Source organism: Colletotrichum graminicola (assembly GCF_000149035.1).
Source record: "Colletotrichum graminicola M1.001 genomic scaffold supercont1.231, whole genome shotgun sequence".
NCBI classification, from domain to species: domain Eukaryota; kingdom Fungi; phylum Ascomycota; class Sordariomycetes; order Glomerellales; family Glomerellaceae; genus Colletotrichum; species Colletotrichum graminicola.
Window position 1 is genome coordinate 3,720 of NW_007361235.1, and position 11,620 is coordinate 15,339.

The 11,620-nt window shown below is 42.7% G+C and overlaps 1 protein-coding gene across 1 annotated transcript; it reads right to left on the bottom strand.

Annotated features, from left to right (window-relative positions):
• Positions 1-562: 562 nt before the first annotated feature.
• On the bottom strand, positions 563-7,622 carry GLRG_11956 (beta-ketoacyl synthase domain-containing protein; the record flags this gene model as incomplete). The annotated part of the gene is made up of 4 exons (XM_008102639.1): positions 563-2,668; positions 2,724-6,929; positions 6,993-7,266; positions 7,321-7,622. 4 exons carry the CDS (start codon positions 7,620-7,622, stop codon positions 563-565), a joined length of 6,888 nt encoding a protein of 2,295 aa, XP_008100830.1.
• Between the last annotated feature and the right edge of the window lie 3,998 nt (positions 7,623-11,620).

Here is an 11,620-nt window from a genome sequence, read left to right on the forward strand (position 1 = left end):
ACTTTTATAGTACTAGTAACTATAATTACTACTATTATAATATAGTTATTATTATTATTATAAGTTTTACTTTCTTTATATATTTAGGCTACTTACTAATTATCTTAGCTATCTTTTTTAAAATACTAAGATAAATAGTAGAAAAGGCTGTTTTAAATAACGCTTTCCCTCTTTTAGTAGTAAGATATAATAGATTTAGAAAGACATATTACATAAATCTGACTTTCTAGTTATAGTAAGCATCTGGGCCCGGATACCCCTCGGAAGCATTTATGTACGCCAGAAATACCCCCTGGCCACTAATCACTCCTCATGACCAGCGGCCGTTCACACCCTAATAGACCTTTGACGCCTGGCTCTACCTAATTGAGCCAAAACGCCAAAAGGTCCACCAATGCTTAACTGATCCTCACTGAGCACTGCTGTTCACACCGCTTATATGGCCTATTGCTATTAGGGCTGCCACTCTGTGATATTTATCTTAATTACTTCACATTTAGAATAGTCTCTATAAAAAAAACAATAGATACTAAATATCACTATATCTTTCACTACCCTGACTTCAGTTATTTGCTAAAAACCCAATTTCCTTCCAAATATGGACATATTTGTTAACAATCTCGTCATTTACAGGCGCCAGGTCGCGTAGCGTCTTAGAATGCTCCAAGGTGTGATCGACACCAAGAACGAGCCCACCACACGCCATACGCAGATAGGTTTCGTCGAGAAATTCGAGAAGAGTAGAAGCCGGGTTGTTACGCTGCGGCGCCTCGGCCACGCGCCTGACCCATTCCTTGAAGGGAATCAGGTCGGTGATTCCTATCGCCTTGGCAAGCACGCGTGTCATGTGATGCCACGGAATGCCGTGTGGATTTTCGATGTGATAGACGGGGAAGGGCTCGCGGTCCGAAAGTATAAGGTCGGAACAGGTCGCAGCAATGTCATTGACGGGCGCCCAGTAGACGGTGCCAGGCACGTCGGGAATAGCGTTGAGCGTCTGTGAAGACTTCATCATGAACCCGAAATGCTCCATCGGATTCCAGTACCCGCTTGTCTTCGACCCGGCAATCTGGCCCAGCCGTACGACCATAGGGCGGAAGAAGCCGCGATGCTTGCCCATCGTTGCTGCCAGCATCCGCTCACAGCCCCATTTGGCATCGCTATAACCGTTGGGCAGAACACTCTCAATGCCAACTAGCTCCTCAGGCACAATGGTTGGCTCATTTCCTAGCCTGTGATGTCCGACTACACCGACCGACGAGACAAATTGGAAGCTGAACTTGAATCCGGCCGGATATTGCGAGGCGGCTAATGTCGCAAAGTCTGCTAGATTTCGTAATACTTGGAACTGCGTTTCGAAGCCGGAGAAGGCGCGCTTAGCACTCATCGGCCAAGCCTGATGGATGAGATGCGTCGTGGTCTTCCATAGCGAGACGTATGTTTTCTCGTCCAGCCCGAAGTTGGGCCTGGAGTAATCGGTCTGGTAGACCTTCAACTTATGCTTCAGATTCTCAGGATAACGGATTCCTTTGTCCCTCATAGCTTTGAGCTGACGTGTGAATGGCTCGGCTTTATTTTCGCGGTTGAGGCATATGACCGTCTTCACATCCGGCAATTGTGCGAGATGGTAGACCAGATGTCCACCGAGGCTTCCCGAGGCACCTGTCACGAGAACGACCTTCTCTTCTTTAATCGGCATCGCACCATACGGCGCAGAGGTCGGAGGTGTCCAGCCAGCAGTGTACTTTTTAACGCAAGCATCAACGGCCCTCTCACGTTCTTCCAAGGCGTCCTTGTCAGTGGCAGTAAGAGGAGAAGCTTTGGATTCCATCGTAACAACTGGCTGAGCTGGTGTCCAGTTAGACGATGCCGAAGAAGCCGGCGAAATTGACTTGGGCGCCGCTACCCGAGAGCCGCGGCCAGTCAAGACTTCTCTGAGATCGGCCACAGTCGGGCAATCGAGAAACAAGGACTCCTGCTGGATATCGAGATCAAGCTCGTCGCGGAGGCGACTGACGATCACCAGCGAGAGAAGGGAATCAACGCCCGAGTCGCCAAGATTAGTGTCAGGGGTGAGCTCCTCAACGGCCACTCCGCTTTCCTCTGAGATTATGTCAAGCACCTTGTTGAAGTCGACCTTCTGGCTCGGCTGGTCTGCACATCCTGTTGGTGTAGAAGGAACGGTTATAGGGGTTGATAAATCGTCCCAGCCGGATTGAGACATGGGAGTGTCCGGAGACGACATCTCGTCGGCCGATTCGGGCCCGTTGCCAAAATGATGCTTCAGGTCCTTTACCGTCGGAAATTCGTAAAAGAACGAGTTGAACTCTAAGTCGACATCTAGCTCCTCCTTCAACCGAGCCGCTATGGTCAATCCCAGGAGTGAATCAATGCCTACATCGCTAAAGACGGTGTTGTCTGACAGGTCATCAACAGAGAGCCCACTTTCTTCCGCGATGATGTTCAAGGCCGTAGAGAACTTGTTGCTCAATGCCGACGGGGCAGACGTTTTTGTCGATGGCTGCGAGCTAGATGGAATGGTGACCACAGGCCTTGTAGGGGCGACCTTCTGTGGAGCTTTCACGGCGCTGGCTTGCTGGGCATTCGACTTTTGTCCGCTTTCCATCGATAAGATGACCTTGAGAACGCGCCGACTAACACATTGAATCTGTCATTGAAGTTAGTAGGGTTCCAACAGGAGCGTCTAGGCAGAAAGTACGAACCGCAATCTTGCCAAAGAAAGCCACAACCTTATGACCGTCAAGGACTACGACGTCACCATACCACAGGTTGTTTTGCCCGGCCTGCATATGTGTGTAAGTAGTGTATGACTTCTCAAAATCAATTGGCTCGAAGATTTGGAAAGAACCCCAGCCATGATTCATGAAAACGTCCACGTCCAGATCGCTGCTGTCGTTACAGTTCATTGTGAACCCACAAGATTGCGTGAGAGAGTCAATGATAGCCGGATGAGTGTGGAAGTGACCACCTCTCTTCACAGCCCCGTAGCTCAGAACACTTGAAGCTTCCAGGGTATTGCTGTTAAGCACAATTTCGTCGATTGCGCGGTAGTCGTTATGGAAGCGGGCAAGAGGACGAATGGCTCGGTATACCATTGCAGTATTGAAGCGAGCTGTGGTGCCTTGCGCAATTCCATCTCGCAGAGCCTTCAGCTTTTGTTGAACTTTGTCCAAGTCTTTTTGGAGCTTCTCCTGGAGATTTCCGTCCTTGAAGACTAGGGTGCACCGCGAATGTTCCTGCAACTTGCCCTTGTTGTTGAAAGACATGAACTTGACCTGAGCAGACATAGTTTTCCAGTCCACATCAGCATGTGCCTGCAAGAGCTGCTCGGCGGCTCCGGCTCGTAAGATTAAAGCCTTGGAAATAGTCATGTCAGATACGTCTACCAGCCTGTGTCGCGTCTGAGGCTGGTACTTGTCCAACAGGTATTTACCGAGCGTCAAGGCCATGTCTGCGTAGACTGATGGCGTGCAGAGAGGGATGTTGTTGACTTCGTGACCCTGTACGAGTGGGGAAAGATCGTCGCGCTGGATGTCTGCCTCTACAATGAGGCGAACCTGGGCTGCGTCTCCCGTCTCCTCAACGACCCTGTGGATGGTCGTACTATCAAGTTTGTTTGTTTCACTCATCATTGGTTCCTTGCTGACCACTACAGCCGGGTCACCTTTGCGCAACGACCAGTCATTGACGTACTGCATCCAATAGTCCTTAATGTCCCAGCTGTACGCAGGTAGTTTAATGACTTTGTGTGTCGACTCAAAGTCGCGCTGGTACTCGCCCCAAGAAACGTTAGCCCCAAGCATGTAGACCGTGCTCAGAGCAGGCTCCAAGGTCTTCCACAACGACCTTCCTCTGGATTGAGATGCCACGCATGCCGTCTGTTTGCCCAACACTGGATTGATCATGCCAGCGATTGCCGGGTGCGGGCCAACTTCGATGAACACAGTCCGGTCATTGATGATGCCCTCGTTCTTTGCGTTCAAGAGGGTCTGCATCATTCTGACAGGTTCGAGAGCATGGCGGACGAGGTAGCGAGCGTTGAAGGGATGATTTTCTCCGTCAGCAATGGTGCCATCGAGGGGACAGAGGACTGGGATCTTGGTCTTGGAGAAAGTAACAGAAGAAGCCGCAGATTCGTACTCGTCGGAAATGGGTGTAATCTGAGAGGAATGGAATGCGTAGGGAACCTTCAGAACAGTCGATTTCAGTCCGCTTGCCGTCAGCATTTCCTTAAGAGCGGCGACTCTCTGTACTGTGCCGGCTAGGACGGTCTCAACGGGTGAATTGATGCAAGCAATCTCGTACGCTTCACCTTTCAGAAGGGCGGCTATCTTCTCGACAGACGCCATGACGACAAGCATAGCATGTGTGCCACGCGCACATTTTCTCTCAAGGATTTCAGCTCGCCTGCCAGTGAGGTAAAGAGTATCGACATCCGACAGAACACCCGCGATGTTGAGAGCAGCATATTCGCCTAGGCTATGGCCAAGGACGGCAGCAGGGGTAATGTTCCATGAGGCCCACAGCCGAGCCAACGCAATTTGCATGCAGACATTAGCCAGCTGGACTACGGTAGGAGGGAAACCCGAGATATCCTTCTCGTCGGATTGAACGACTGACATGACTGAAGGAAACCCGAGCGTCTGCCCCATTTTGTCGAGCTGACTCATTTCGGATCTGAAGAGTGAAAAGTTGTCCCAGAGCTCCTTGCCCATGCCCGGGTATTGGGCCCCCTGACCTGTGAAGCAAAATATGGGTTTAGGCGCACTCTTGGGCCTCTTCATTCCCGTGCCATCCCGAAGCGCGGCCTCGATCTGGGAACAGGCCTCTCCTACAGTCGAGCTGTGCAGCATGACGCGATGTTGGTGGTGTAAGCGACGCGCTGTCGTGGTGTAGGAAATCTGTCCCAATGGAATGTCTTCATTCTCCTGTAAGAAACGGAGAAGCGACTTGAGATTGCCTTGGAGTGAAGCTCCGTTCTTGGCCGACACGGCAATAAGATGAGGTCTTGTAGAGGTGGTAGCAGTAGGCAGCGCAGGTAGGATGGGTGCGTCCTCGATCAACAAAGCCGTGTTACCTCCAGCTGCACTAAAGTTGTTAACAAAAGCACGCCTGGGTCGAGAAGGGTCTGAGCTCTTAGGCCACGTAGTTGGCTCCAGAGCAATATGGACGTTGCGCTCCTTCAGGTCGGTTGGGAACTTGCGGTTGATGATGGTCTTGATGCCGCAGTGCGGAGGGATCTCGTTTTTTTGCATCATGAGCAGAACCTTAATGAGAGCTGTGACGCCCGAAGCAGCCTCTCCGTGGCCAACGTTGGGCTTCACCGACCCGATGTAGACGGGCTCGTCGCTCTTGCGTACTTTGACAACTTGGGATGGCGGAGGCGCGAATACCTCGAGGACGCTGGACATTTCACCAGCATCGCCAGCTTGGGTGCCTGTGCCATGCATCTCGACGTAACTGATAGAGAAAGGATCGACGCTCGCTTCGTTCAGGATTTTGCTAAATATGGCACGTTGGGCACCGACGTGAGGGCGTGTAATCGATTCAGACTCGGCCGAATGGTTGGTGTAAGCGCCCAGGACGACCCCCAGGATAGGATCGTGGTCGGCGATGGCATCGTCAAGACGCTTCAGGATAATAGTCCCAATACCCTCGCCACGGCAATAGCCATCAGCACCATCGTCAAACGTCTTGCAATTACCCGTTCGAGATAGGAAATGGCCGCGATCTAGACCAGCCGTGAAGTCAGGGTTCGTCAAGACGTTAGTGCCGCCAGCAATAGCTGTATCAATCTCGCCACGCCACAAAGCGTTACAAGCCAGATGGATGCCAGCTAGACTTGATGAGCAAGCGGTGTCAACTGCATAGCTAGGTCCACTGAACTTGAAGCAGTAGTTAATACGGCCGGGAATGAAGGCGCGGTTCCCACCCGGGATAAAGTAGGTATCAATATTTTGCGCACTGTTGGTCTCCATCCAATCATTGCTCGTCACCCCGTAGAAGACGCCCACGCGGTCACGCCGTGTAGAGGGCGTTGCGTCAGGAATAATTCCGGCTTGCTCAATCGCCTCATATGCTGTCATCAGCGCAAGTCTCTGGGCCGGATCTATCTGCGCCGCTTCCCGTGGAGAGATGTTGAAGAACTTGGCGTCAAACGCCCCAGGGTCATCGAGCCAGCAACCAAATGGCGTCGCACTCGTGTTCTTGATCTTTCCGGTAGGGTCAACGTGTGTCTTGACGTCCCAGTGAAGGGCCGGTGCCGGCTTGTGCAGGTCCAAGCCTTGGCGCAAGACATCCCAAAAAGCCTCGTTGTGTTTGGCACCCGGGAATCGCCCAGACATTCCAATAATTGCCAGCTTGGCCTTATTAGTGCCATTTTGAGGCTCAAATGACTGAGCCCTCGCAGACTCGGTCTGGGCCACGTTGACAGGCGTGAGATAACGCCACTCAGTCTTGTTGAGTGCGGCGTAGATCGTTTCATCCATATGGCTTCCCGTGGAAAATACAGTGAACGACTTCGGGCGTACCTCGGCGAGGCACGTCTGCAACTGATTCAACATGTGGCTCCAACTAATGGGTTCCAGCAGAATCTGGGCAGTAGCCGCCTCCAGGATGGATCTGAACGTGCCGCCGTGGACTTGAGAACCTGTGCTGGACAAAACTGGCACGATCTCCCGCCGAAGTGCTAGCTCATCGGGCATAAGGCTGTTCACGATTTCTGCGACATTTGTCGAGGAATACAGATGGGGGGCGTGGTATGGAGCATATACTGAGATGGGTGCGAACCGGAGACCCGAAGAGCTCGCGTACTTGATAAATTGTTTCAGCACAGGCGGGGGTCCGCTTAAAGTCATAGACTTTTCCATGTAAGCGCTGATATAGGGCCTACTGGCCGCTGATAGCGACTTGAACCAAAAGAAGTTAGCAAACAGAGGGACCAGCCAGACTTTACAGAGGAGGTTTCTCACGGTTTCATGGCAAAACTCATTGATAATCTCAGAGATACCTATGCCGGAGACAATGAGAGACCAGTTTTGGTGTTGATGGTCAGAAGCTGCTAATCTCCCGGCGACCTCGGTAACTTTCAGTCCGATCCTGAACGCCGTCTTCACTGCGATTATACCAGTGCAAATGAGATCAAGCGGGCTAGTACTGCAGCTTACGGCAGCCGCTGATAAGGCGCCAGTACAGAGTCCGATAACGCGACACTCCCCATCGTTATAGGATCCAAGATCGTTGCGCCTTAAGCCTTGTTAGAGGACGGGACCATCAGGGTATATCTAGTCTAAGCCTTACCTGATGAACGTTCCGATCTGATAGATGCAGGTCAGAGCTAGTTCTAGGGCATTGCACTTCCCGATGTTTTGCGGGCCAAGGAGGACAAAATCTTCGATACAGGTGAACCGAGGGAGGCCCTCTCTAACAGCGGATGGCAATAGGTATAGCTCTTTTCGCATTAGTTGATATGACTTTTCGAGGAAGTTCTCGACGAGAGGATTGTTCCTGTATCGGAGGAGATCTTTGAACTGCTCCGCGATATCAAAGGTTTGATCTCCGAAGAGATATAGACTTATATCGGGACCTTGGTTCTTGTACATGGTATACTTCGGAAATGTAGTACTTTAAAGACTCAAGGTACAAGCAACGAAATTGTGGTAGTAGGTTGTGTGTTATCAAGCTAGCTGAAGCCTTTTTGCATTGACTTGAGTGATGAGACGATTGCTGGAAAGAATATTGTAATCGAGGCAGGTTTGCCATTATATACATATACCGACAACGTTACGTGATAAACCGGACATATTAAACTGTTAATTATGTAATTCGATGACAGTTCCCAGAACTGCTCGAGGAGGGAAAGAAATCCGTGTCCGTGCAAATAACCCGGTAAATTGCATCAGATTCCCGAGATCCCAGTCCTGTCGGAATTTCAAGTATCTGAACATGTTTGCATTGCGGAGCTCAGTCGCCTCTAAGTCATAAATCGTCAAAGGTCTAGCAGGTAGTCATCACATTTTACCCTTATATTCTAGAGTTACAAAGCATATTCATAACTATAAGCCGTTATTGTTATGTCCTATTGCGTCCTAGCTAGCAAGATCGTAGTTATCCCATTCAGTGCCAGGTGACCGACCTCACATATCCTCTGACCAATAAGAGTACCACAATCTAGGCTAGCTGTCCAATAGCTATTAGTAATTACTTATAGAGACCCACTCTTGGGTTATGTAAGGTCACTTGGCACTTAGGATACTAAGTCATGTAGTTATGTTATTAGTCTATGTTTAATTCCCGTACTACCCCACAGGGAGTCGTTCGGGCTTTCGGGATCCAACTTTAAACATTAGCCGGCCGGACGCGAATCAGGGTACTCTACTGTATCCACTAAGTAAATCCGGCTCCCACTGTTTTCCAGGCTGGCCTATCTAGTGCTTCTGTAATTAATTATTTTTCCTTTACAGTTTCAGCTGCTGTTATTAGCAGCTATGCCTAGAAAGTGACATTTAACTAACAGCTAACTACCCTGTCACTAAACTAGTAGTACATATACTACTACAAAAGGCAGTAGTTGTTGAATCATAGGGATTGTTATGTTTAATTGATTACGTTATATGTAACTATAGTGAAATCCTGTAGGAACAGGGAAATCCCCCTATTCCTTAGGTAGGAAATCCTAGGCTAATCCTGGCCATTTGATTAGTGAAATCACCTTAAAAGTAGGACAATCTCAATGCCTATTCCCTGACGATTTACTATAGGGCAACTATGTATTTACTAGTCAATTCACGTGTATCTGTAACTTTGCTATATTTAACAGTAGTGTAAGTCAGCCTACCTCAAACTGCTGTACCCTTATATCTACTACACTTAATTACAGTAGGAGATTATAAGTCTAAGATAAATTATATAATATATACCTAAAGTATAATAATCTTATAATCTATAGCTAAAGCTATATATATATACTAAGAAATAAATATAAGATATAGAGAGATAGTTAAAGTATTTTAAATACTAGTTTACTAGTATACTTATAGTTTTAAACAGTTAGTTCTAAAGTAATAAAGTATTTAAGTAATAGTCTTAAGAGTAGCTTTAGTTATAGTAGACTATATTAAGAAGATAGTATAGTTAGTATAATATTTAATAGGAGCTAAGAGTATTTTTATAGGGCTTTTTTCTAAACTTATTATAACTTCAAAACTAATACTTAATAACTAAACTAAAATAGTAATATATATATATAGTAAGTAATATATTACAGTAAGTAATATATATCTACTTACTTTTTTATTATTTTAATAAGTTAATTTAACTAGATTATATAAAATTAATTAAAACTATATATTACTTTATTTTTTATTACTATCTTAAACTACTTTATAGGTTTATATATTATGTCTAGTCTTTTTATAATTACTATATTATTATATATATAGCTTACTACCCTTTATATAACCCTCTTTTTAGGACGTTTTCCTACCTCTAGCTTTAATACCCTCTTTTTCTCCTTATAGTGCCTCTACTTTAGCTATATTAAGTAACCTTTTAAGATATATTTAAGTCTTTTTAGCCCTCTAGCGCTTACTTAGTATATTTAGCTTTATATAAAGTCTAAGGTTTTTAGCTTTAATAAAAGTAAGCTTATATACTAACTTACTAATACTTTCAGCTTAGAGGTTAATTACCTTATATATTAGTGTTAGTAAGCTTTCTTAATATTTTTAGATCTTTTTCTTTTTAGTAAACTAGTACTTTATATATCCTTAAGTATAGTAGTTAGTATCTTTAGGTCTTATAAGCTTAAGCTAGTTAGATATAAGCTAAGAGGTATCAGTATATTTAGCTTAAAGTTTAGGTAAGAAATAACTACTTTAGGGTTAAATAGTATAAGGTTAGCCTATCTAAAGCTAGCTTATATATTCTGTTCTTTTATTAAAGTAAAAAATACTACTTTAAAGGTAAGAAAAAAGATATCTTTTATAATATATAAAATCTATATTTATATTACTTTCTTAATTTCCTTACTATATAAAAGCTTTAATAAGCTAAAATAACTTATATTAAAAAGCTAAAGCTTATATAATAAATAAGAAGGTATATATAAAGTAATAATCTTTTATTCTTTATAGAAATTCTTAAATTTAGTTAATTTATAGCTATTATAGGTATTAAGAATTAGGAGTTAATAAGAACTTTTATTATAAGCCTTTATATACTAGTTAAAATAATTTAACTAATTTAAGCTAATCTTATTTATTATTTATTTACTTTTACTTAAGTAGATATACTAGTTAGCTAGGAATTAGCTATTTTAGTACTAGGAGAGGAGGTAATATTTACTTTTTATAATAATATATAGAGGTATTACCTAGCTATTTATATATACACCTTAAATAATAAAAACCTATTCTTAATTACTAGGCTGCTTTATATAAGGCCTTCCTTTATAATTAGAGGTTATAATAACTTTTATATATAATAGTATTTCTATTAAGAACCTAGTCTTATTAAAATTATAAATATTACAATCTTATATCTTATACTTTATAATTATATTTTATATAAATATAAACTAGCCTTATATAATTATAAGATCTTTAGCTAAGGCCTGTTAATAGTTAATTTAATATTAAAATTATTTTTTTAATTAAGGTTATTATTATATAAAGCTCTTTACTTATTAAGGTCTAATATATATTATATTATATTTATTTAGGAGTTAGTAAGCTATATCTTATATGTCTTTTTATTATAAAGAAAACCTTTAAATAATTAGGTTAATAACCCTCTTAAGAATTACTTTTTCTTTTACTTATATTATCTTTATTAAATTTAGTTATCTTTTGCCTTATATAATATATCTAGTAAGTTAATAACAGAGTGTAGATTTAGGTAGCTAATAGATAAAGGCTGCTTTTTATATAGATAATTTTTAGTCTTTTTAGATAGCTAAAAGTGTAAAGATAATCTAGGTTTCTTAAGGAGAGGATTTTATTATTATACGTAGAGAAAAGGTAGTGTAAAGATAAAGATAGAACAAATAATAAGAACGTGTGTTACTTACTATAATATATTACTTACTATATATATACGTTAAGGAATTATAATAAATATTTCTATTATAAGAAATTAAGCAGAGAGTTAAAGAAAAATACAAAATACAATACAATACAAAAATACAATACAAATACAATACAATACAATACAAATACAATATATGTATTTGTATTGTATTGTATTAAGAAAAAAATACATGTATTTGTATTGTATTGTATTGTATCTTGTATTGTATTTTGTATTTAATATAATAATACAAGATATAAAATAAATATTAATTATAAAGAGTATAAGTATAACTTTAATACTTATTTATATTCTATAATACCATATATTAAGACTTAAAATATTAAATAAATATATATATATATAGAAATTAAAAAAAGAAAGTAAAATCTTAAGAAGTATTAAGTTCTTAAAAACTAAAGTAATAAGTCTAGAAGTTACAACTATAAAAGTCTATAAGTATATAAGTATATATATATAGTTAGTATATAAATAATTAAGATTATATTATATTATATATATAGTATAAATT